Genomic DNA, 21,641 nt, shown 5'->3' on the forward strand with positions numbered 1-21,641 from the left:
GAGAGGAAGGGAAGGAAGAAGGAGTCAGGGAATAGAATCATTCCTCTAGAACGTAAAGCCACATGATTTTTCTAACAATTTATCCCTCAAATTTACTAATATCAGATCATCAAAGCAATCCTTTGCCTGTAACCTGCCTTTTTTGTTGTTGTTTTTAAAATGGGACAGGGTAATGTATAGCTGGCCATGTTTCCTCCTTTGCATTAACTAGGTTGAGACAGGATTCATTGTGTTTCCACAACCAAGTACTCTGAGTAATAACTAGCAGTTGAGTGACTGGAAATTGGGTTAGACTCTAGAAAATATTTTAGATGATAATTTTATTTCAGCTCCTTTAAATGTAACCATTTCTGAACAGAAGGATATTTTTTGTACGTATACTCAAAGGCCACACCCATTTCATTCAATATATGTTCCACATGAAGAACAATGATCCTAGGAGAAAAGAGAGAAAGAAGGGAGAAAGGGAGGGAAGTGTGAAGGAAGAAATTAAAGAAATGTGCCTTGTGGATGAAGGTAATGGAGAGAATTTTCAACAATGGCTACTACTGCCTACCTGAGGATATAAGCTAATCTTATTCAACTCAGAAATGAAACGTGACAATGTCTATGACTTTCATAGCACAAATTATGTGTCATACACTGAACTGAGTGTTTTAAGTTATTAATTCAGTCAATCTGTATAGACAACGAGGCCTCTCTAATGAAAATGCATTTGAGAATAGTAAAAATGGTAATGATTTTCCATGACAGAACTAAAGAATTTATAAATTAAATAACTGAATGAATCAGAAGGTAGGAAAATCAGGAAACTTAAGTAAGATAATTTCCCAAGTTCCTATAGACAGCACTGAGAGAATTCTGACCTCAATCCTAAACTTGATAACACTACTCTGGTACGAGGAGATGTAAGAGAGACAGAACATCTGCTATCAGAATAACTTCTTGCTTAGTCACCCTATTTTCAGGGGTAACATGATCACAGAGGTGCAATAATGAGATCAATACTTATTTTTAAATCAATCACTTGATCAAATTCTCTTAAGTCAATATGACTTTAGAAAATGTAAATGATTGCCTCATTATCAGCTTATCCTTGTTTTCTCAGCATTGACACAGTGATGTGCTGGGGCATAACTTAAAACATGTGTGTTGGGCAATAGAGGGTAGATTTAAAAAAAAAAAGAGAGAGTGTTGGGCATGGTGGCACATGCCTGTAATTCTAGCACTCAGGAGGCTGAGGTAGAAATATTGCTATGAGTTTGAGGCCAGCCTTAGAGAATTCCAGGTCAGTCTGGGCTAGCACAAGACCCTACCATGAAAAAGGAAGCCAAAAAAAAAAAAAGAGTGTAAGAGAGGTGAGGTTTCAAAGCCAGACCTAACAAAAAATGGTAACTGAGAATATTTTAATGAATATTAAATTAAAAAAATAAATAAAATAAAAATTAAAAAGTATCTAATGAGAAAATATTGAAATAGTAAGAATAAGAAAAATATGAAAACTGTCTATATAAGGTCAGAACTGATAATCTATGTACTATTTATGCTTTAGAAATAGATAAATCCAAGCTGGGCGAAGTGGCACACGCCTTTAATTCCAGCACTGGAGAGGCAGAGGTAGGAGGATCACTGTGAGTTCGAGGCCACTCTGAGACTACATAGTGAATTCCTGGCCAGCCTGGCCTAGAGTGAGAACCTACCTCAATAAACCAAAAAAATTACATTAAATTAAACTAACATAAAATGAAAAAGAAATAGACATATCCAGGGACACACTATGGGACATAGTAGGAAAATAATTATGAGCTTTCAGCTCCAGCTTTCGTACTTACTATTAATGTGAACTTGGCCTGGCTAATCTGAACTAGTTTTTCCATCATCATAATGGAGAAATAAACGGTTTCTGCTTCACATGGTGCGGATTATAGTGAAATAACGTGCAAAGCTTATAAAGTCTTCCATAAAAGGATGCTAATCATAATAACATTTCATGAAAAATTGTGATCATAAGGGAGATATAATTTGTAATTCTGTAGAATGTCCCAGAACCAAGTGGATTCTCAATAAAGGGCATTATTGGGTCTGCTAGAAAAATAAAGTAAGGCTTTTTATCCTTACTTAAATTGGATAATATTTGTTGAGAAGTACATAAAAAAGACACATTAAGGTAGATAACAAGTCATATTTATAAAGTTCTCTTTAAATTAACCTCTCTCAAGCAAGAATGAGTGAAAAGAACACTGTGGGCTGTTGAGCTTGGTCTTGCCTCATTATTTCCTCAGGCCCTAAGTGCAGTCTTCTTGCTCCCTCCTGACTATGAGCACAGTGTGACCAGCTGCCTCCTGCTCCTGCCACCAAGCTCTGCTTAGCAGGATGAGCTGCTTCACCCACGAGTGACATAAACTTCCATTCTTGAAGTTACTTATGTCAGGTACTTTGTCACAGCAATGAGAAAAGCGATTAATAACAGATAGGCACTTCAAGATTGTTTGTTCACATATAGGTTTCCGATATATAACTCTGGAAATTTATACACTTATTGCCCTGAAGACCAGAAATGTTGAAGAGAACATGTAGTTTTCTACTTTTATCTGTGAATCTGGTCCCCCAAAAAATGAACTTTATAACTTTGGTTTGTCTCAGATTACTGATTGACTCCTATTCCCATCTCCCTCGCTTCAGGATAATACATAGCACACCCTGAAGAAAGAATGAGAGAAAGACAGCTTTTGATAGGCAGCCATCCAGGGACAAGGGTCCAAGTAGAACATGAGTGCCCCCTTGTTTGCCCTGGCAGGACTAGAACCTGTGTCTGGTCCAGTTTCATCCAAGATGGCTGCAAGCAACACTCCCCCACAGCAACCTCCTGCTTCTGCCTCAGCTTAGCACAGCTGTGTGGGCTGGCCCTTCCTAAGTTAGTCCCTTGAGTCCACCAGGTCTCTCCCTCACACCCTTGAGTCTGATGGCAAGGCTCATCGTAATGTGATGCCAGGCCTGGCATGTGTATGTAACTCTTGCTTGACTAGTCAGTCCACTGGCACCAGACCCTCCTGGTCCTTGTTGGTTAGCTATTTTGTCTAGGAATTTTCCTATCTTGTTTTGGGGTGTTTTCCTGTTTTACTGATTTTTGTTCTATGTTCTGAACCCTTTATTACATATGTCCAGCCTTTTTGGCCACACCTCCCCCATTTGAAGGTAAAGGGCTTTGTTCTTGTGCAATCTCTCTCTCTCTCTCTCTCTCTCTCTCTCTCTCTCTCTCTCTCTCTCTCTCTCTCTCTCTCTTTGTGTGTGTGTGTGGGGGGTCCCCTCTGCAGAGGCTTCTTCTGTGCATATTTCTCTATGTGAGTATAATTCCCTCCATTCTCTCCTCTCCAGCCGGGCAAAGGAGAACTCCCTTCTGACTTGACTCTTTCAGCTAACCTCCTCCTGGATCCTAATTCTCCCTAAAATAATCCTCATAATTCATAATTCACTTCTCAGAGTGTTTTACAATTTTTTTTCTCAATCAGGTAAGGACAGAACAGTTGGGGTTCACAGGCTTGGGATCTCCTGCATATTATTGGAATCCCTCCCTTAACCCCCAAATCCTGCATCAAACCATTGTGACAATTGAACAGAATGCCTAAAACAATAGAACTACCAAAAAAAAAAAAAAAGGCTAAATTCATGGAAAATGAATGGCACTGTAAAACATCCTTACACTTTAAAGTATCAATTCAGAATATGTTCTTTTCTTTTCATTAATTTTCATATAAACCAGGACATATGAATGTGCATGAGAGAACTAAGAAAGCCACATGCAACCATATGATGAGAGAGAAAGACCTTTGCAGTGAAGTCTGCTTGAGAGGTGGATACAGTGTGGGCTGCCCACACTGACATATAAGCAGGAAGCATAGCAAAGCAAATCATCTGTGAGATGAAACCACTCTTTCTCAAAGCTCTTTGCCTTCACCTCTTCTAACAGCTCAGGCTGATTACAAACTCTGCAGAGGCCCAGCCACAGGATTTCTGAAATGCCCTGTTCCTCCCTTGCTATTCTGAGTCAAAGCAGGCTGACCTGACTGGACCACTTGGCTATTAACTGTCCGCACGAGGTGCCTATTTGAATACCACAGAAGCATCTCTACAGGCAGTCATTTCACGGGGCATGTTCAGGATAAAACCCACAGTCTTTTCTTCCCCAAGAGTGCTTTCTTTCCTTAGGTCACAAAACAGGAAATTAAAGTACTCAGCCAAAATCCCCTATAGGAAATATAAATCTCTGCACCATTTTAATGACACTAATATCTCCTAATGTCTAAAAATAAGACCTTAAAAGGAGTTAAGAGAGAATGATCTACCTGTAATTAAGGCCCAAGTTTTTGCATGTCCTTCTCTAGAAAATTATCTTTCTGACCTAGAAAATAATAAATTAAGAACTCAAGTGGCTTTTCCTTCTTCTTCCATCTTCTCCTTGCCTTATTCCTCCTCCTCCACATCCTCCTCTTTCTCTTCTTCCTCCTTCTCCTTCTTACTGCTTTTTATCTTTGGTGAACCAATCAGAAGGAGTCTGTCCCTCCACGCCAACCTCAGGGAGAGGCAATAATCCTTTCCAGAATGGATGTATATGTTTGTGGGTACTTGAGTATAGGCTGCTATCAAACCTCTTTGGTCTCATCCAGAATGGAATCATGTTCATAGAGCTATGAGATCGCTTATGTGTAGTCATTTTCCATGCATTCATGAGGGTTTCCTGTCACCCTTTCGGAAGAACACTGGTTTCAGCCCCCTCCCCACAATGGCTGCTGTCTAAGAAGTATGACAGCTTGAAGCCTTCTATCATGATGATACCAAGGGTTACACAGGGCATCTTTCAGTCCAAAGTGGTAATGGGAACAAGAGCCTTCTCTACCTTGCAGGTCAGCTTTGGTCAACGCAACTTTGTTAGCAAAAGAACAGAAAAAGCGAAAACAATAACCAAAGGTTAGTAAGAGTAGAGTCAAGTGGGTCACGTTACAGAAAGGAAAATGCAGTCTGCATAACCAACAACACTCACACAGACAGTTGAAATGCTCTACAAGGTCACCACAGACAGCACAGACCAGGGGACGCACAGACCAGGGCACAGCAGGCTTCAGGAGAGCCAAGTCAGCGGAGCGGGGGAAACAGTGAACTTGGCCAAGCATAAGCAATGAGCAACGAGAGGGAGCCTCCCCACATGTATACAGCCAACCCCAGGGTGCACGGCCTGAGATAAAGGCAGTATGTGGCCAAACTGAGAGACATACGTGCACAGTCATACAGAGCCCACAAAAATAATTTGGGAACATTTAGAAGTTGACCATGGAAAAGTCTTTTGGGAGCAAGCCCCTTTGTGACTATCAGGAAAAAAAAAAATGCCACAAAGGAACATGGCAGCAGAACAGGGCATTTCTATCCAAGTCACTTAGTTAGGAATATCAAATAAATTTGTTTGATTTATAAGAATAGAGCCAACCTCAAATGTTTGTGGGCAAAAAAGGCACCCGGTAACTGTCCTTTTTACACATTCATGCCAGTTCCAAACAGAAGCACATGCTTTCTCCCAAATGTTTGCCATCTGCCACTGCATATGGACCAGGACCTCTACCCAACAATGCCTTGGCCTCCAACTCTGCAGCTAAGGTGGCCTCAACCCAGAAAGTAAGATTTACCAGCCAAGCACTAAATGAGGTATTATTTTAAACGTTCTTGCCCTAAACAGGAGGCAAAAAAATCTCAGCTAGATGTTGGCTAGAAAATATTATTCATTTCAAAAGTATATGCCCCTGCTATAGTAGAGGGTTACAATCAAAACATCTTCAGTTTTATTTGCTACAAAAATTATAGTCAAAAGAATAGAAGATAAATACTGTTGAAAAATTGGTCTCTTATTGAACCTGCTGGTATAGGTCAGACAAGAAAAAGTACTTCTTAGGGAATCTTGAAATATCACTGTCAGTGACTTTGACAAGAACACACAACATCTCCTGGTCTGTGGAGTTACACATATGAAATTGAAGTGCATTCACCATCTTAAAGAGGACTGCCAGTTAGGCTTTAGTGATGAAACCTCGTCATCTACATGTATGATGATGGAGAAATGACAAATCAAGGTCTGTGTTCTGTCGCCTGTCCTTCCCACACTGCCGTATGCATAGAGGCCATGGCCATCTCCCCAAGGGTTGAAACCTTTCATGCTCCTCCCTACTTTCTTCCACAGAATCATTGCCACAGAACCCTGAAACGCTCCCAAGATCTTCTGTGAGGGCTTACTCACAAGGCTACAAACTTCCAACGGCAGTAATTTATGCCTTAACCCACTTTGGGACCATTTTTCCCTGGCCACTTAAGCTAATTATCTAAGTCATTTGTGTACAATAAACAAGGACCTTCTTCCCTCAGCACTCATCCTCCACTTCATCCCACCCAGTAGGGCAGTTATAATGCTCTATGGGCAACCATCATAATTATCTCCATGGCAATAGAGTGCAGTGTGATTAAGCCCATGGGATTTGCCATAGATACAGATGGGAGAGCCATCAAGTCACAATATCCGGCTTTGAACAATCACCCATACTTAGAGGAAAGTTGGAACCCACCATAATGCATGTGGTGAGTCACACCAAACTGCACACAGAGCTTTTGCTAGGGGTGGGGACATTTCTCCCAATTTGATGGGTAATTTCCTTTTAAGAGCACTCACTGCTTCTCCTAATGATCTCTGAAATGGAGCCCATTCCTTCCTTCAGTCTATACATTTGTAAGTTAATTAATCCTCTTCTTTATCTAATATTATAGGATTCAGTTCTTTATACCCTATGTTTTACATTCTATAGAGATGTGCCTCAATTCTAGCAGCCAGACACACATGTGACAATATAGTATCTTAAATGTGTAGTCTGAACTAAAATGTGCTTCAAGGACAAAATGCACAACTAAGTTTTGAAGGCTAAATAAATCAAAAGAATATAAATTATCTACTGATAATCTTACATCAAATATATGTTAAAATGCTATTGTTTTGGATAATTAGGTTATATAAGATAAAAATATTTTCTTTTCATGCCCTTTAAAACTGTACTGATATAGAATTTAAACATTGCATATGTAACTTTTATTAAATTTCTATTTATTGGGCAATGCAACTTTAGTATGAAATGGCTGTTTCCTCCTTACTTTCCAATCTTAATATATGTTGGCATGATAAAAATATTTTGTATTTGAGTAGTGTCTTTTAATATGTGATTTTATATTATAATTTAACTTGATATGATGAATTCAATGACAAGTACAACCACTGTCACTATAAAAAGCCTTCTAAAGCAGGAGCCTTAAATTTAATCCCAAATGTTATATTTACCCTAGCATTGCCTTTTAACACCTGAAAGAAGTAAACACAGACCAGCAAGTCAAAAGTTATTTGAGATGAATGAAATTGTGCATTTCTAGGTGGAAACAAAATGGCTACTTTACTTCTGATTTCTAAACCTGCGCACACACACACACACACACACACACACACACACACACACACTTGGCCCCCAGAAATAAGACCTATTCCTAGCTAAAGGAAAAATAGAGCAGATCATAGGGTAAATACATATAACACAAGTGACTGAGTCTCAGGCAATGGAAGATATCTTTTCAAACTGCCAGTCAGCCTGAAATGCTGGTGAGTTTTTAAACTGTATTCTAAGAAGGTGACTATTTAAAACAGGAACAGGAGTGATCCATGAACTTGAATAAAGGACATGAGGAAACACGTTGGATATGGTCAATGAAAAGGGAACGTAAAAACACAATACAGTGCACAAAGGACCATACAGCTCAACCAGAGAAAAGAATTTGTAGAGCTTGGTGACTACTTAGGCAAGTCCTTTTCCTGCAAATTAGCTGTTGTTACCCTGGTAGCCAGCCCAAGATGGCTACTGAATGCTGTGTTCAATACTGCTGGCCACTGGGTAAAACTAGATAGATTTTTTTTTTTTTTTGGTCAACAAAGAAAGACTTGTAATATTCTGTTAATATCAGCAGTAAGCATGGGTCAGTTACAGATACAGGCTAAGCCTGGCTGCTTGTGCTGTATGGGTGTGCATGCAGTGTTATTAGATGTCTCACATGGGATAATATTCACAGATCACAATCCCATGTTTATCCAGTACCTACTGTGCATCAGGCATTCTGTATCTTTCTCATTTATACATAGCTTTGAAGTTAAATCTACTCCCAATTTAAAAAATATTTTCAAATTTTTATTTATTTATTTGAAAGAGAGAGAGAGAGAGAAGAGAGAGAAAAGAGAGCAGATGCACCAGGGCCTCCAGCCACTGCAAACAACTCCAGATGTGTGCACCAGCTTGTGCATCTGGCTTAGTTGGGTCCTGCAGAATCAAACCTGGGTCCTTTGGCTTTGCAGGCAAGTGCCTTAACCATTAAGCCATCCTGCCAACCCAATTTCCTACATTATAGGGAAAGAAAATACATATCAAAGAGGTTAGGTAAGTGGCCAAAAGTCACACACCTAACATGAGCTACCATGCAGCCCTTAGGTCTTTCTAAGTTTAAAGGCCAAGATGCTCCCCTTTACCACCCAAGGACCTGACAAGTAGTGCCTGATAGCTAGCAAGTACTCGATAAATATTAGCTCCTTTCCATCATCATGATGTGCTGACATCATTTTCTATCTCCCAATAGATTTACATGAAATAATGTACCTGTTATTAGACAAAGTGAGACATATTTTATAATGCTGGCACCCATATAATGTCTCTGGTTTAAGCTTTGTCTTTACTAAAATAAAAATTGAAAGTTTATGATGTATTTTCAGCCATTCTGAAAGTAAAGGCACCAACTGGGAGAAGTTTGATGTCAAAGGCAGAGAAGGTTCCTTGTTGGCAAGTATGTAATCCTTGGAGAACATCTGCCAACATACATTCCCAGAGTCTGTGGCACATGCCCAACATACTCAACCAGCGACAAGAGGACACCAGTGATTATGTAATGCTGGATGGCAAATGGGAATGGGAGAAGAACCGGTAAACTGAGGAAAGGGGCTCTGGCAGAGAAGCAAGGAGGCTTGGTGCTTGTAACAAGGCTGTGGCATAAAAATCAGAGAAGTTGTACCTTCACAGCCTCGCTCGATCTGCCCACTGCGGTGGAGAGCATCATTGATGAGGTCAGGCAGGCGTCCATTCAAGTCCACTGAGGCCAGGCATCCCTGGAAGCCATCCCGGGAGGCCACAAGCTTTGGGAGATTGCTGTACATGCCTTGGGCCAGGCCAGCCATGTAGAGGTCACCTAGAAAGGAAAATAGCAATATATCGAGTAAAGGACAAAGGTAGCCTTGACCATTGAAGACAAGACACATTAGACTTTTCCTTTGAAAACTATAACACAGCTGGGGTGTGGGACAGCTGGATAAACAAATACCTGTTTACAAATTGTTAAAAAGACAAAAGGCAATATTTCTTGCCCATCATTCATTTCATACACGTGACTTCACAAATTTTAATGACCATATCGTTTCTACAAAGTAGATTCTGACCCTATTATATGATAAAGATTAACACCATTCTTAACAAAAGAAACATTTATTGAAAGATTTTATGTATTCCTCATTAATAACACACTGAGGTTTTACAGCATGCTATAAAGATTCTAACAACTCAGAGTAACAATTATTATCTTCACTTTGTAATATATGTATATTTCGAATATATGTCTATTTTGTAATTTATAGACATAATGCATATATTTATGTCTATATCTACAAATGACTAAAAATGGATAAGAAATTGCTACCAATATCATTCATACAGCAAATGACTCAGCCTAAATGTCTTCCTCTTTATTACAAATCTCCCCTCTTTTGACATAGCCCCAGTGTAAGTCTGGGGAGGTAACTCAGTAGTAAAAGACACTTGGCTTACAAAGCCTGCCAGCCTATCTCAGCCCAGATTTGATTCCCCAGTATCCACGTAAAGCCAGATGCACATAGTGACACCGTTGCCTCATCACTCAGACAGACCACATACAGATATTCCCACATTTAACCATAGAAAATGAGCTATTATTTTGGGGAATGGCGTGTGTAAAATTTGTCTAATTAAACACTGTTAAGGCAGGAAACACACATTGTACAACATCTTGCATGGTGCTCTAACCTGAAACTTTCCTGGAAAGAAAAATAAAATCAGACTTTATAGTGTAAGAAACGTGCTAAGGGCTTACCTTTCAAATCCAGGTTTTTGGCACCATTGATGACCTGAGTGACCACCTTGGTATCCACTTTCAAGCTGTGGGTATTACTGTTGTCTCGAGTGATGACAACATTGTGCCACTGGTTGTCGTTCAGAGGACGGTCACTGTTGCCTTTGATCACATTGGGGCCATTTCCAAGGTCAAACACATAGTGTATATACCTATGAAGAGCCACAACCGCTCAGTAACTTGAGAGTTCCTGAAATGTTTTGGTGACCGTGAGTACATAACCAGTGCACGGGGCTTTAAATCCCCCGTGGTAGCCAGGTATGTCACACCAGTTCAATTCAAAGTCAGCTCTTAGTTATAAAAGCAGCCAGTAACCAGTCTATCACACATCATTTCAACTCCATATTCTTAGATCCATAGTCTTATATGTTTCTGTTTTTTAACTGAGGCAGATCTCATAATATAGCCCAGCTGGCCTGGAACTCAATCTCCTCCTCTCTCAACTTCCCTGGTGTAGAAGTGTGCCACCACACCCAGCTCAAGTCTACTGATTTTCACTACACAATAACATGATAGACAGCCAAAAAGTAAGGCAGTTACTATAATACATAACACTAGAGGCAATAATAAAATGCCATCAATTATGGACCTGGTTTGTTCTTGATTTAGTATTTTCTAATACATGGTTTCAGAATGTCTAGAAGACAGGCTGGAGAGATTGCTCCATGGTTAAAGCAACTTGCTTGCAAAGCCTGTTAGCCAAGGTTCAATTCTCCAGTACCCACATAAAATGGCACATGTGTCTGAAGTTCATGTGCAATTATTTTGAGGAAAAAAATATATTCATCTCAAGTAAATAATTTCTTAAAAAATAATTCCTAGAAGAAAGGCTTTTTCTTTTAAAAAAATGTAATACCAATACTAGTGTTAAAAATATTTGCATCAGGGCTGGAGAGATGGCTTAGCAGTTAAGTGTTTGCCCATGAAGCCTAAGGACCCTGGTTCAAGGCTCGATTCCCCAGGACCCACGTTAGCCAGATGCAGTGCACATGTCTGGAGTTCATTTGCAGTGGCTGGAAACCCTGGCATGCCCATTCTCTCTCTCTCTCTCTCTCTCTCTCTCTCTCTCTCTCTCTCTCTCTCTCTCTGTCTATCACTTTCAAATAAATAAAAAGAAAAAGAATTTAAAAAATATCTGCATCATTTTATTTTACTGCACATCCATAGCCTTTTTTAAATAAAAGAAAGCTTTGCAATCTGTAGTTACAAAGGACTATATTTCATGGTCAATGTCTGATAATATGGACTCAGTGGAATTTCACTCAATGAATTCATGACTTTCTTGCCTTTCCAGCCTGAATCACTTTGAGGATCTTTATTATCAATAGAGTTTCTAGTGGGAATAGAGGTTAGTGAATAAGGCAGTTTTCTTCAAAACATGCATGGAGGGCTTGAACAAAGATATCCAGTGTAAATTACGTGATCTCTCCTACTTACCCCTTGACTAGCTCAACCGCAATGAAGTCATTGCCGTCACCGCTATTGAAGAGAATGAAGCCATCGGCCGAAGTGGTCTTGAACTGGAAGAAGAGGTGCATGGAGGTATAGGCCTGCAGGGTGGCGAGGCTCAGGTAGCTGCTCTTGGTCTTGAAGGTAACAGGATCAGCAATGATGTTCCTCAGCCCAAAACGAGCCTTCAGCTCACAGTAGTCAATGTCACCATTCTTGCACAAGTCAATGTAGAGCAGACCATTAAACATGAGGCTCTGCAGGTGGCCAATGAAACTGGAGGGGACAACAGAGATGTAACGCTTCTCTGTCATGATGCCTGTTTCAATGTTGTGGAACTCCAGGCGGGTATGGTCTCCCACCATCGTACCTAGGAAAATCAGAAATGAGGTAGAAATAGGAAAAGTCACCGTTTTGTTGTAGTGCCCTTATGCTGTCATACGGGTGGGTCAAGTCTCCTCAGAAAATATTCCATATCTTTTATTCATATCCAGCTTTACATAACAGAGCGCTCATGACAGCTTCAACCATATATCTGACCTGGCCTTGGTCAGAGAGCTGCGCACTGGCCCACCTCAAATCATACACCTGCCCCGTCCGTGCAGGCAGCTGCTTGGAAGGCTTCATCACAGAAAGAAACATGGCGGTCTACTGACAAGTCAAGGGACAGGATAACGCTTTTAGTTTCCTCCACTGGGGAAGTAGTGTCGTGCCAATACAAAACGTGAGACTTTTCATTTCCCTGACCCTTGTAAAGATAGATCCGACAAGTCTTACACATTTTCCCAGTGAATATTGCTTTCTGTAACAACTCACTTGTGAAACATTGCTTTCGTAGAACATCTGTTGGTCCTACCTGCCAGCAATTTGTAATTTGTTCCTGTTTTGTTTGTCACTGGAACACTGTGTCCCAGATGAAGCAGACAGCAATCAAGCTATACAGGTTGGACTACAGAATATATTTCTGTTTTTCTTTGTTGGCACATGTGTAGTATGTGGTGTGTGTGTGTGTGTGTGTGTGTGTGTGTGTGTGTGTGTGTGCAACACCAGCAGAAACCAGAGGACAGTGTATACCTCTGTCATCCTTCCATGTTCTGTGGAGACGGAGTCACTTCCTAAACCTGATGTTGCCATTTTACCTGGAGCCTCTGTTTTCAGTCATATTGGCTAAACAGTTGACTCTTATCAATTCACGTGTGTCTCCAACCCCCACCATGACCAGGGTTATAGGAATATGTAGCCACACGTCACTTTTGACATGAGTGCTAATGAATCAGACTCTGATGGTCTCAAGCACTGTTACCCACTGAGCCATCTATCCAACCTTTCCAAATATATTTTTAACAGCATAACTACAGGTTTTGGTCAAAAGAGGTCCTCAAACATTGATGCACATTAGAATCTCCTGGATAGATAGCTTAAACCCTCCTGCCCAATATTTATATCTCCCATTAAGAAATATGGCTTGAGAATCTGAACGTGCCAATTTAGGTGGCTAATCTCCTAACCCACCATTAGCAGCCCTGGATTAACAACCACCTAAGTGAGCTGTGTGATATTCAGCTCCAAAGGTTTTGCTAAAACACTAATGAAAAGGAATGTTTTATATCCAAGGCTTGGTGAGGAGTAAGAAGAAAACCTGGAGTTTTCAAAGGCCATGTATGAACCAGTAAGGGCAGAACCTTCCTGGAGAGAAGAGCAAGCCCAAAGATATTACACCACAGAGGAGAACAGTTTCTTCTCACAGTTGTCATTTGAGAGTTCACATCCAACCATAAAATACTCAGGCTTTAAAAAAAAAACACAAAAACTATGTAGCAATAGATTTCCTTTCATACTTAATATAATGGAGTTTGGTTTATGATATTTCCAGCTGAGAATTCCAGCTGACAAGAGACTGACAGCACAGACCCTTCATTGTCATTTGTACTTAGACTAATTGCCCTTTAAAAACATGGATTCCTTACCTTTTTAATGTAGACCTGGTGAGTAGCTATGGCAGAGGTAATGAATGAAGAATGTTGGCAATCAACACAGACATGGGAAATTTTCATAACAAAAATCAAAGTAGACATTATTAATAGAGCCAGAATAGTATATGACTCTCCCGATATTTACAAAGAAAAGCTATACATAAAAACGCAGTGTGTGATATTCACCCATTTAGTGCTAGAAAAAGGGTTAAGGAAATCCCCTTCTTCTGCCCTCTCGTGTTACCTTTCAAGTAACAGCAGACACTGCAATAAAGACCCCCTTCTGCATCTGTGCAGGAAAAAGGAGTGGAGCAATGTAATCAGAAATACTGAGGGCACTCTGCAAGGAGAAAACATGTTCACATAGTTCACCCCATTGAACTTATATTTTATGTTTTTTATTGTTTTATTTTCTACTTGAGAAAGAGAGAGAGAGAGAGACAGACAGACAGACACACACACACACACACACACACACACACACACACACACACACACAGAAACGGAGAATGGGTTTACCAATACCTCCAGCCACTGAAAACAAACTCCAGACCAATGTACCACCTGCGGATCTGGCTTATGTGGGTACTGGAGAATTGAACGTAGGTCCTTATGCTTCACAGGCAAGCACCTTAGCCACTAAGCAATTTCTCCAGCCCTGAACATCTTATTTCTCTTGGCTAGAATAAAATGTCTTGAGAAACTCTTCACCCATCCATGGCATTGGTGTTAGTGGAGCAAGTCTCACATTTGTGAGGACCTGCTCAGCCCTGAATCAGGTTCAGATGAGTCATTTTAATTCTGAAATGTAGTAGATGCAGGCTAAATTTTAGTATCAGAATGATCATTAATAAAATGAGATTTGGGGATGGAGAGATAGCTCAGTGTTCACAAGCAGAAACTTGCAAAGCCTGACACCCTGGGTTTAATTATCCAGCACCCACAAAAAGCCAGATGCACAAAGCGGTACATGTATCTGAAGCTTATTTGCAGTGGCAAGAGGTGCCCATTAATCCCCCCCTCTCTGTTTATAAATAAATAAATAATAAATATTTTTAAAATGGCATTTGACTCTCATATGTCTTGCTTTTCCTTGCCACTATCAACCCAGAAATTGACAAGGGTAAGGTGCACATTTTCCTGGATAACTTGTGTCTGAAAAATTCAATCACATCTGAAAAATTTCTCCACACCATTAATGTTAAATGTAGGTTTCATCTCTTCAGGAATAAATTCAGAGGTGATTCAAAGATTTTAAAATTAGCACAAAAATAATATTTTCATTTTATTAGTATTTTGTCAGTGTTTTGACAATTAGTGAAATATTACTCTTTTAATATAAGCAAAAGTAAAATGATTTCCATTAGCTTAAATATATACACTCGGTTTACAACAAAACAAACATGCAGCATAAATTTCTAAACAATTGGATAGGAAAAATCAATGTTCAATATTACCTATTTTGGATAATTTCAATGGCTAGGAAAATGTAAAGTAACAACCTAAACTAACATGTTCTACAAATAGCAAAGCAATTGAAATAAGACTCAATTCCAATTTGGGCTATCCATTCATTCCAGAGGCTAGGGTTGGAGAGTGATGTTCAGGGGATCACAGCCAAGGTGTGGGGGTCAGAGGAACTGCATTGTGCTAGCAATGCTAACTCAAATCCACCGAACAAAAAACCAACAGTGAAAAGTACGAAGTGACAATTGGGATCAACCCCTGGTGACCCAAAGGGTTTGTCTCTGGGCTCCATGGGGAATCTGATGAGACACTTTTAAATTCCACTAGAAGCTTTTAGAGAAATTCTCGATAAACTCACCTGAGACCTGAGGGCTTGGGAAATTCTGCTCACTAGAACATCAATTTTATAAGACAAGAAAAAAAGGCATTGGGTTGAAAGAGATGAGACACGGAGAATTTGGATATGTAGAGGAAGATGAGCTCAGGAGGGAATTCAAGAGCATAGCTTAGTAGCCCAGGGTAATAGACTACTGAGGGTTTAGGGTGACCCAGGAAATAGATCCACTGTAAGGCTGGAAGGGGAAGAAAGGAACAAAAGGTGATGCTGGTCCAAATTAGAAAAGCATGAAAAAGATCAATTTCAATTTGAAGCCTGGGACTGGAGAAATGGCTCTGTGGTTAAGATGCTTGCCTGCAAAGCCTAATGACCTGGGGTTGTTTCTCCAGTACCCAGGTAAAGCCAGATGCACAAAGTAGCACGTGCATCTGGAGTTCTTTTGTAGCAGCTGAAGGCCCAGGTGTGCTCAATCTCTCTCTAGTTCACTCACTCTGTGTGTGTCTGCTTAAAATAAATAAAAATATTTTAAAAATTGAAGACATTGCCAAAAGGATTGAATTTTTTTTTTAAAATGTCTATGTGTTAGGTAATCTAATATTAGGAAGTGGAAATCCTGCTTTCCTGAGTTTTGTATGATGACCAAACTTCCTTTCATTCAGTGACACCTGAATGGAACCTTCATTCATCCTCTTCCCTCAGAGGGAAGAGAAGTGATAAAGAATTATCAAAGTGAAACCAAGACCGACTGTTCCCTCTCTGCACTGCTCTGGTGAGTTAAGGATCACCAGAGTCAGCACTGCCATTGGTATGCACAGCATTATCTTGCATGAGAGGTAAAGGGAGTTAGTGTAGAAAAAGGAAGCAGATTGAGCAAGGTTCTCATAGACAGTGAACGGAAGACCTATCCATTGAACACAAATGCACAGACCCCACAGTCTACCTAGGTATGTACACCTTGAAGGTACACCATACTGTCTTAGAAGAATAACTGTTGATCACAGAGATCCCAAAGGTTCCCAAATCAAGACATGTTTCTGTCAAAGCACTTGATTACCCAATGGAGGCAAAAGGTAAAACCCTATTGTTGAAGACACCATATGCTGCCAACACAGAGCATGGAGAGACCTGGCTGGAATCTGCAAGAGAGCTAGTTCCCAGGTGGTTAGCCCATCTAGTGCTGGAAAGCCCCAAACAAGCTACTGGGGGAAAGTGGCTGACAACAGTGTGAGCCATCAGAGGTCTGACCTACTCAGAAGCAAACACCCTAACAGGAGGTACATACCAGTGCAGTAGTGGCACACAGCCTTGGTGAGTAACCAACAGCTTTCAGGTTGGCTAAGAGATCTGGTCAGTGTAAAGGATCCCATATCTGGGATTGAGTACAAGGTCAGAATCCCATAGAGACAAAGGTTATGCTGTCTAGTGTCAAGCTTTCATTAGTCTTTAGCTAAAAGAAGGATGACATACATCAAATTCTCCCTAAGTTAATAATGCTTATCCCATTTAAACTATGCTGACTTCACTCTTCATTGGAGAATCTGTTCTTTATCCAGAAGGCAGTGCCACCCGAGGAGATAAATTACCCCTCTTACTTTGGTCAGGCCACAGCTGAAACTACAGAGGAATTGGGAGATGAGCAAGAATGCTGCTTACATGGTGAACTTGATAATCAGCACTAGGGTAAAGGAAACAGACCCTGAGGATACTCAACACCTACCAAAGCAGAGATCCAGAGGCTCCTCTGAGCTCATTACTAAAGTAGACTTAAAACACACCCAATATGGCTCAGGGAATTTTGTAGAAGAGGGGGCTTAAGAATGTAAGAGCCACAGGTTGAGACATCATGCCCAGAGGCATTCCATCTCCTCCCTCCAAAAACAATAACTGTCTGCTGCTCCCACGTTGCATAACCCACAACCCCATAGGGAATACCTGCAACCTCACTGAGGAGGGTCCCCAGGAAAATGAGGACAGGGACGAGGGCAAAGAGAGTACCAACATATGATGTATCAATACAAAATATGTTGCTAATAATGATGATGATGATAATACAATATTCGAAATAATCAACTTACAAGGGAAGAAAACAATTTAGAAATAATAAAAAAAAAGAACATGATTGATTCTCCACATCCTTGTCCAGGGAAAGCAGTAGATGGAGTTGAGAAAGTGAAATGGTAATTCAGATCGTTGGAATGATTCATACCTCCTTCCCTTGGCCCTGTATCACAATGCCATTCCATCATGCTCAGGATAATGTGTTCTGCACCTTCCCTAGAGCACAGCAGCCTGATTATATCATTTTCTGGTTGCACACTCACGTCTGTCTTTCACTGACAAGTTACAAGCTGTCTACGCACCAATCTTCCTGTTGGTGAAGAGCGTGAACCCACAGAAAATATTGGCCAAATGCAATCTGTCACTCCTATGAGGCCCTACTGGATGAGCAGGCAAACTCTGGGGCTACACTCCCTCTGTCTGTCTTCCTTACTGGATCACCGTAGGGTAGTTACCTAAGTTATGCCTCAACATCCCATGTATGGAATAGGCATGAAATTGTCCAGGATTGATGGTGTCAGTGCACACAAAGTACTCAGGATAGAGCTAAAATATTAGCTAGTGTGAATCATGCTGCAGTTGCTGTTTTCCTTTCTTTTACATGTTTCAAGCATGTTCAAGTTATTTGAAAAATAAGCTCTTTTATTTTTTTTTTTTTTAAGTATGGCCCACCTTGCTGCTCATGACATGCAGCAGGGGAGCCTGATTCAGCAAGCATCCCTGGGCCAGGGGGAAGAATCTCACATCTGAGACATATGCTTGGGGCTCAGGCTTCCAATCATCATTTCTACTTCGTGGTTCCTGGTCAACACTAATAGCTTAGGGGAAGAAAATGCAATAATAATGATAAATGATGGGAAAGCTGAGAGAAAGCCACTTGACCTCCCATAGCTCCCAGATATGGGGGAGAAGTTAACAAAAATGAGATTATAAAGCACCACTGAAGGACCTTCACATTTCATCCACAATTCTTCAGATCCCCTGGTACCAAACCCTTTGCAGTCAGTACTTAAAAAAGGAGAAAAAAACAAAAAAACAAGTGTGGGAAGACGCTGCACTGTAAGAGGAGGTTGTACTCAGTTACTGATGATCAGTGCTGTAATGAGCTTATTAAGGGACGCTAACAAGTACTGTGGGAAAAAACTTCACTTTTGACCTTGCATTTCCCATTTCCCCATTTCCATTTTAGCAACTTTTTAATAATGTGAGATACAAGTTTTTTCATGGAAAAATTTGAAAGAAAAAAAATCAGGCTGGAGGGATGGCTTAGCAGTTAAGGCATTTGTCTGCAAAGCCAAAGGACCCAGGTTCAATACCTCAGGATCCACTTTAGCCAGATGCACAAGGGGGCACATGTGTCTGGAGTTCCTTTGCAGTGGCTGAAGGCCCTGGCCTGCCCATTCTCTCTCTCTCTCCTTCTCTCCCTCTTTCTCTATCAGATAAATAAATAAATAAAAATAACATTTTAAAAAATCGCTTTTTTACACCTTGGGCTGGGGAGGGAAAAGTCAACTTGGACCAGAGTCATGGAAAGAGAGTTGGATCTTGATATGAGCAAGAAGTTCTGGGTCCAGTGGGAGGTTCAGGCTCTCCAGGTTCCCATTCTGAGGAGCATAACCCAAGTGAGGTGTTCTTTTGATTTGTTCTTAATAACTGAAATCCAGCCCCATCAATCAATCAAGCCTTATTAACTGTCAACTGAACTTAATACTTTTCCAAGAATACAATTATACTATAATAAATGAAAAACACCAGGTCGAAGAATATTTCTTTCTTTGCTTTTGATTTCATATGAGCTTGGCCTATTCTTTACATCAGTTCTACAAACTAGTAGGAAATTTGGCACACTGGGGGACCTTAAACAGCATGAAAGGGATTACTAAATAAGCCCAATAAGACACCACTTAATAACCTGGGGACTGTGTGTATTTTAGATTCATTGCCTGATTTTATGACTTCTGTGAACTAAAATTAAAATTCCCAAATCCATTTCACTGTACAAAGCAACCCAAGGTTATAGCGCACAAGCCAAATAACTCTTTCCCCCTCCCGATTTTCTTTATCCTTATTGCTGCTTTCTTCCATCAGCAGTGAAGTAGGGGGTTTGACTGAAAGTGAAAGAGCTTCATTAATTTCAAATCACATTATTGCCCGACTTGGACATTCCATGGTGTGGCCCTGCTTTCTAATTATTCGCGGTAACAGAAAGCACAAGTCATAATTACCTTCATTCTAAAGGTTCTATAAAAGGATAATGATCAAGACAGGGAATTACAGCACCCTCGGCTCTGCCCTTCTTTATGAATGCGCTTTCAGGGCATGTGTTTTCCAAGGAAAAAGAAAAGGAATTTAACTGCTTGGAGAGACTGGGTGAGGGTGCCACCTAGTGGCTGCTATATTCACAGCATGCTATAGATGGTATCGCCCTGGGATTAACCCAACAAACCCAAAGGCTTTAACAAAGGACGTGCAAGGCACAGCCATGGCATTTTCAGCCTCTTGTTCCCCCTCGCAGCTCACGGAGATGATTAAATAATTAATGTAGGTTGAGAGCAGGTTAAGAACCATTTTTTTCTCTCATTTTTTTTTAAACATTCATTTGTTAAATCTAGGTAAGTAGACTAGTAACCACCACCCACTACTGAGTTATGTCTCTGTGGAATTGGAAGGTGTTGCATAGTGAGTATGGCTCCGTATACCTTCTTTGTCTAGCAGGCAGGAGGGACAGGGTGTTGCAGTCTACCACTTGAAACTATTCTTCAGCTCTCCTTAACCTACTCCAACCTGGTTTTTATATACTCAAGGAGAAATTGTCTTGATGGATTGCTAAGTAACAGCAAGCAGCTTCGTTGTGCAGGTTCACACAGACATAGATTTGAAGCTTAATTACAATACTCTAAATTTCACATCCCTCTCCTCTAAAATAACAATAAGAACATTTATTTTGAAAGAGTGTGATTGAATTATAGACGATTAAAAGAACTGATAGGTTTAAGACAGTTACCACAGCATTGAATGCTGACTGGGTGCATGCCAGATGTCTTTCTCTGCCCAGACTATCTTTTATCTATGCATACACACATACACTCCTGCACACTCACACTGATGCTCAACTGTGATTATAGGTCCCAGAAGTATAGAAGCTCGGGCTCAGAAATATAAAATTACACTTGGGGACTCACCATCACAGACATTTATGCTGGAGAGGGCCTTAGAAATAACATAAATTTCAAGTTTAAAAAAAATGAGGAAATGGTCAGGCATGGTAGTACACACCTTTAATCCCAGCTATGGAGAGGCAGAGGTGGGAGGATCACTGTGAGTTTAAGGGCATCCTGAGACTACATAGTGAGTTCCAGGTCAGCCTGGGCTAGAATGAGACCCTACCTCGAAAAAAAAAAAAAAAATGAGGAAACGAAGACAAAGAGGTTTAGCATCTCCATCCTAAAGGAGTAAAACAATGTAGTAGCCATGATGGTATTAAACCCAAGAGTCCTGACTACGTTGACTGACTTGCTCACAGAAAGCTAGGGAGATGGCTGAGGCCACTGACTGTATCTGACTAGGTCCAGGAATAGTGAGTGACCTTCCCAACTTTTTTCAGAGAATGTTAGCTGTTCTATGCATGTCAGGCTGCCTCAAGATTTCTTTCCCCATAGGGACCTGATAACATTTGCCACAGGGATATTATAGTACACACTTATGATGACTTCCTGATCAAGTATACTTACCCATCAAATTCTGAGTCATTTATTAAATTTATTAAGATGTGTCTTAATAAACCACTTCTAATTTATCCATTTACTTCTCTCCTAGTTGAAATTTATGCTACCCATCTACATTAGCATCTACATGATGATATATTTTTGACCTGTTTGCAAGTACCACAGTCCCATATAACCTTCTATCTTGATTCAATGTGAGGAATCAGGTGATATCTACATTTCTTTCTAATATTCCAGCACATCATGGACATATAACGGTCTTTCAGGAAATGTAGACTGTAAGAATCTGAATATTCCTTTCCATCTGCATGGAATAATTTATTTTATACGTCCTTTTAAATCAAAATTGTACTTCACAGA

At 40.3% G+C, this 21,641-nt stretch overlaps 1 protein-coding gene across 28 annotated transcripts in view; it reads right to left on the reverse strand.

Annotated features, from left to right (window-relative positions):
- Positions 1 to 21,641, reverse strand: part of Nrxn3 (neurexin 3) — a 1,695,425-nt gene that overhangs the window by 861,450 nt on the left and 812,334 nt on the right. For 15 of the 28 annotated variants that reach the window (XM_045154245.1, XM_045154244.1, XM_045154227.1 and 12 more), the window contains 3 exons: positions 11,710 to 12,091; positions 10,234 to 10,424; positions 9,127 to 9,300 (listed from right to left, as the gene is read on the reverse strand). In XM_045154245.1, the coding sequence (XP_045010180.1) occupies positions 9,127 to 9,300; positions 10,234 to 10,424; positions 11,710 to 12,091 (747 nt within the window). Of the gene's footprint in view, positions 1 to 4,894; positions 4,922 to 9,126; positions 9,301 to 10,233; positions 10,425 to 11,709; positions 12,092 to 21,641 lie in introns of all 28 variants that reach the window. The other 13 variants (XM_045154222.1, XM_045154221.1, XM_045154220.1 and 10 more) reach the window with 1 other exon arrangement.

The sequence above is a fragment of the Jaculus jaculus genome, chromosome 7 (assembly GCF_020740685.1).
Source record: "Jaculus jaculus isolate mJacJac1 chromosome 7, mJacJac1.mat.Y.cur, whole genome shotgun sequence".
Classification (NCBI taxonomy): Eukaryota; Metazoa; Chordata; class Mammalia; order Rodentia; family Dipodidae; genus Jaculus; species Jaculus jaculus.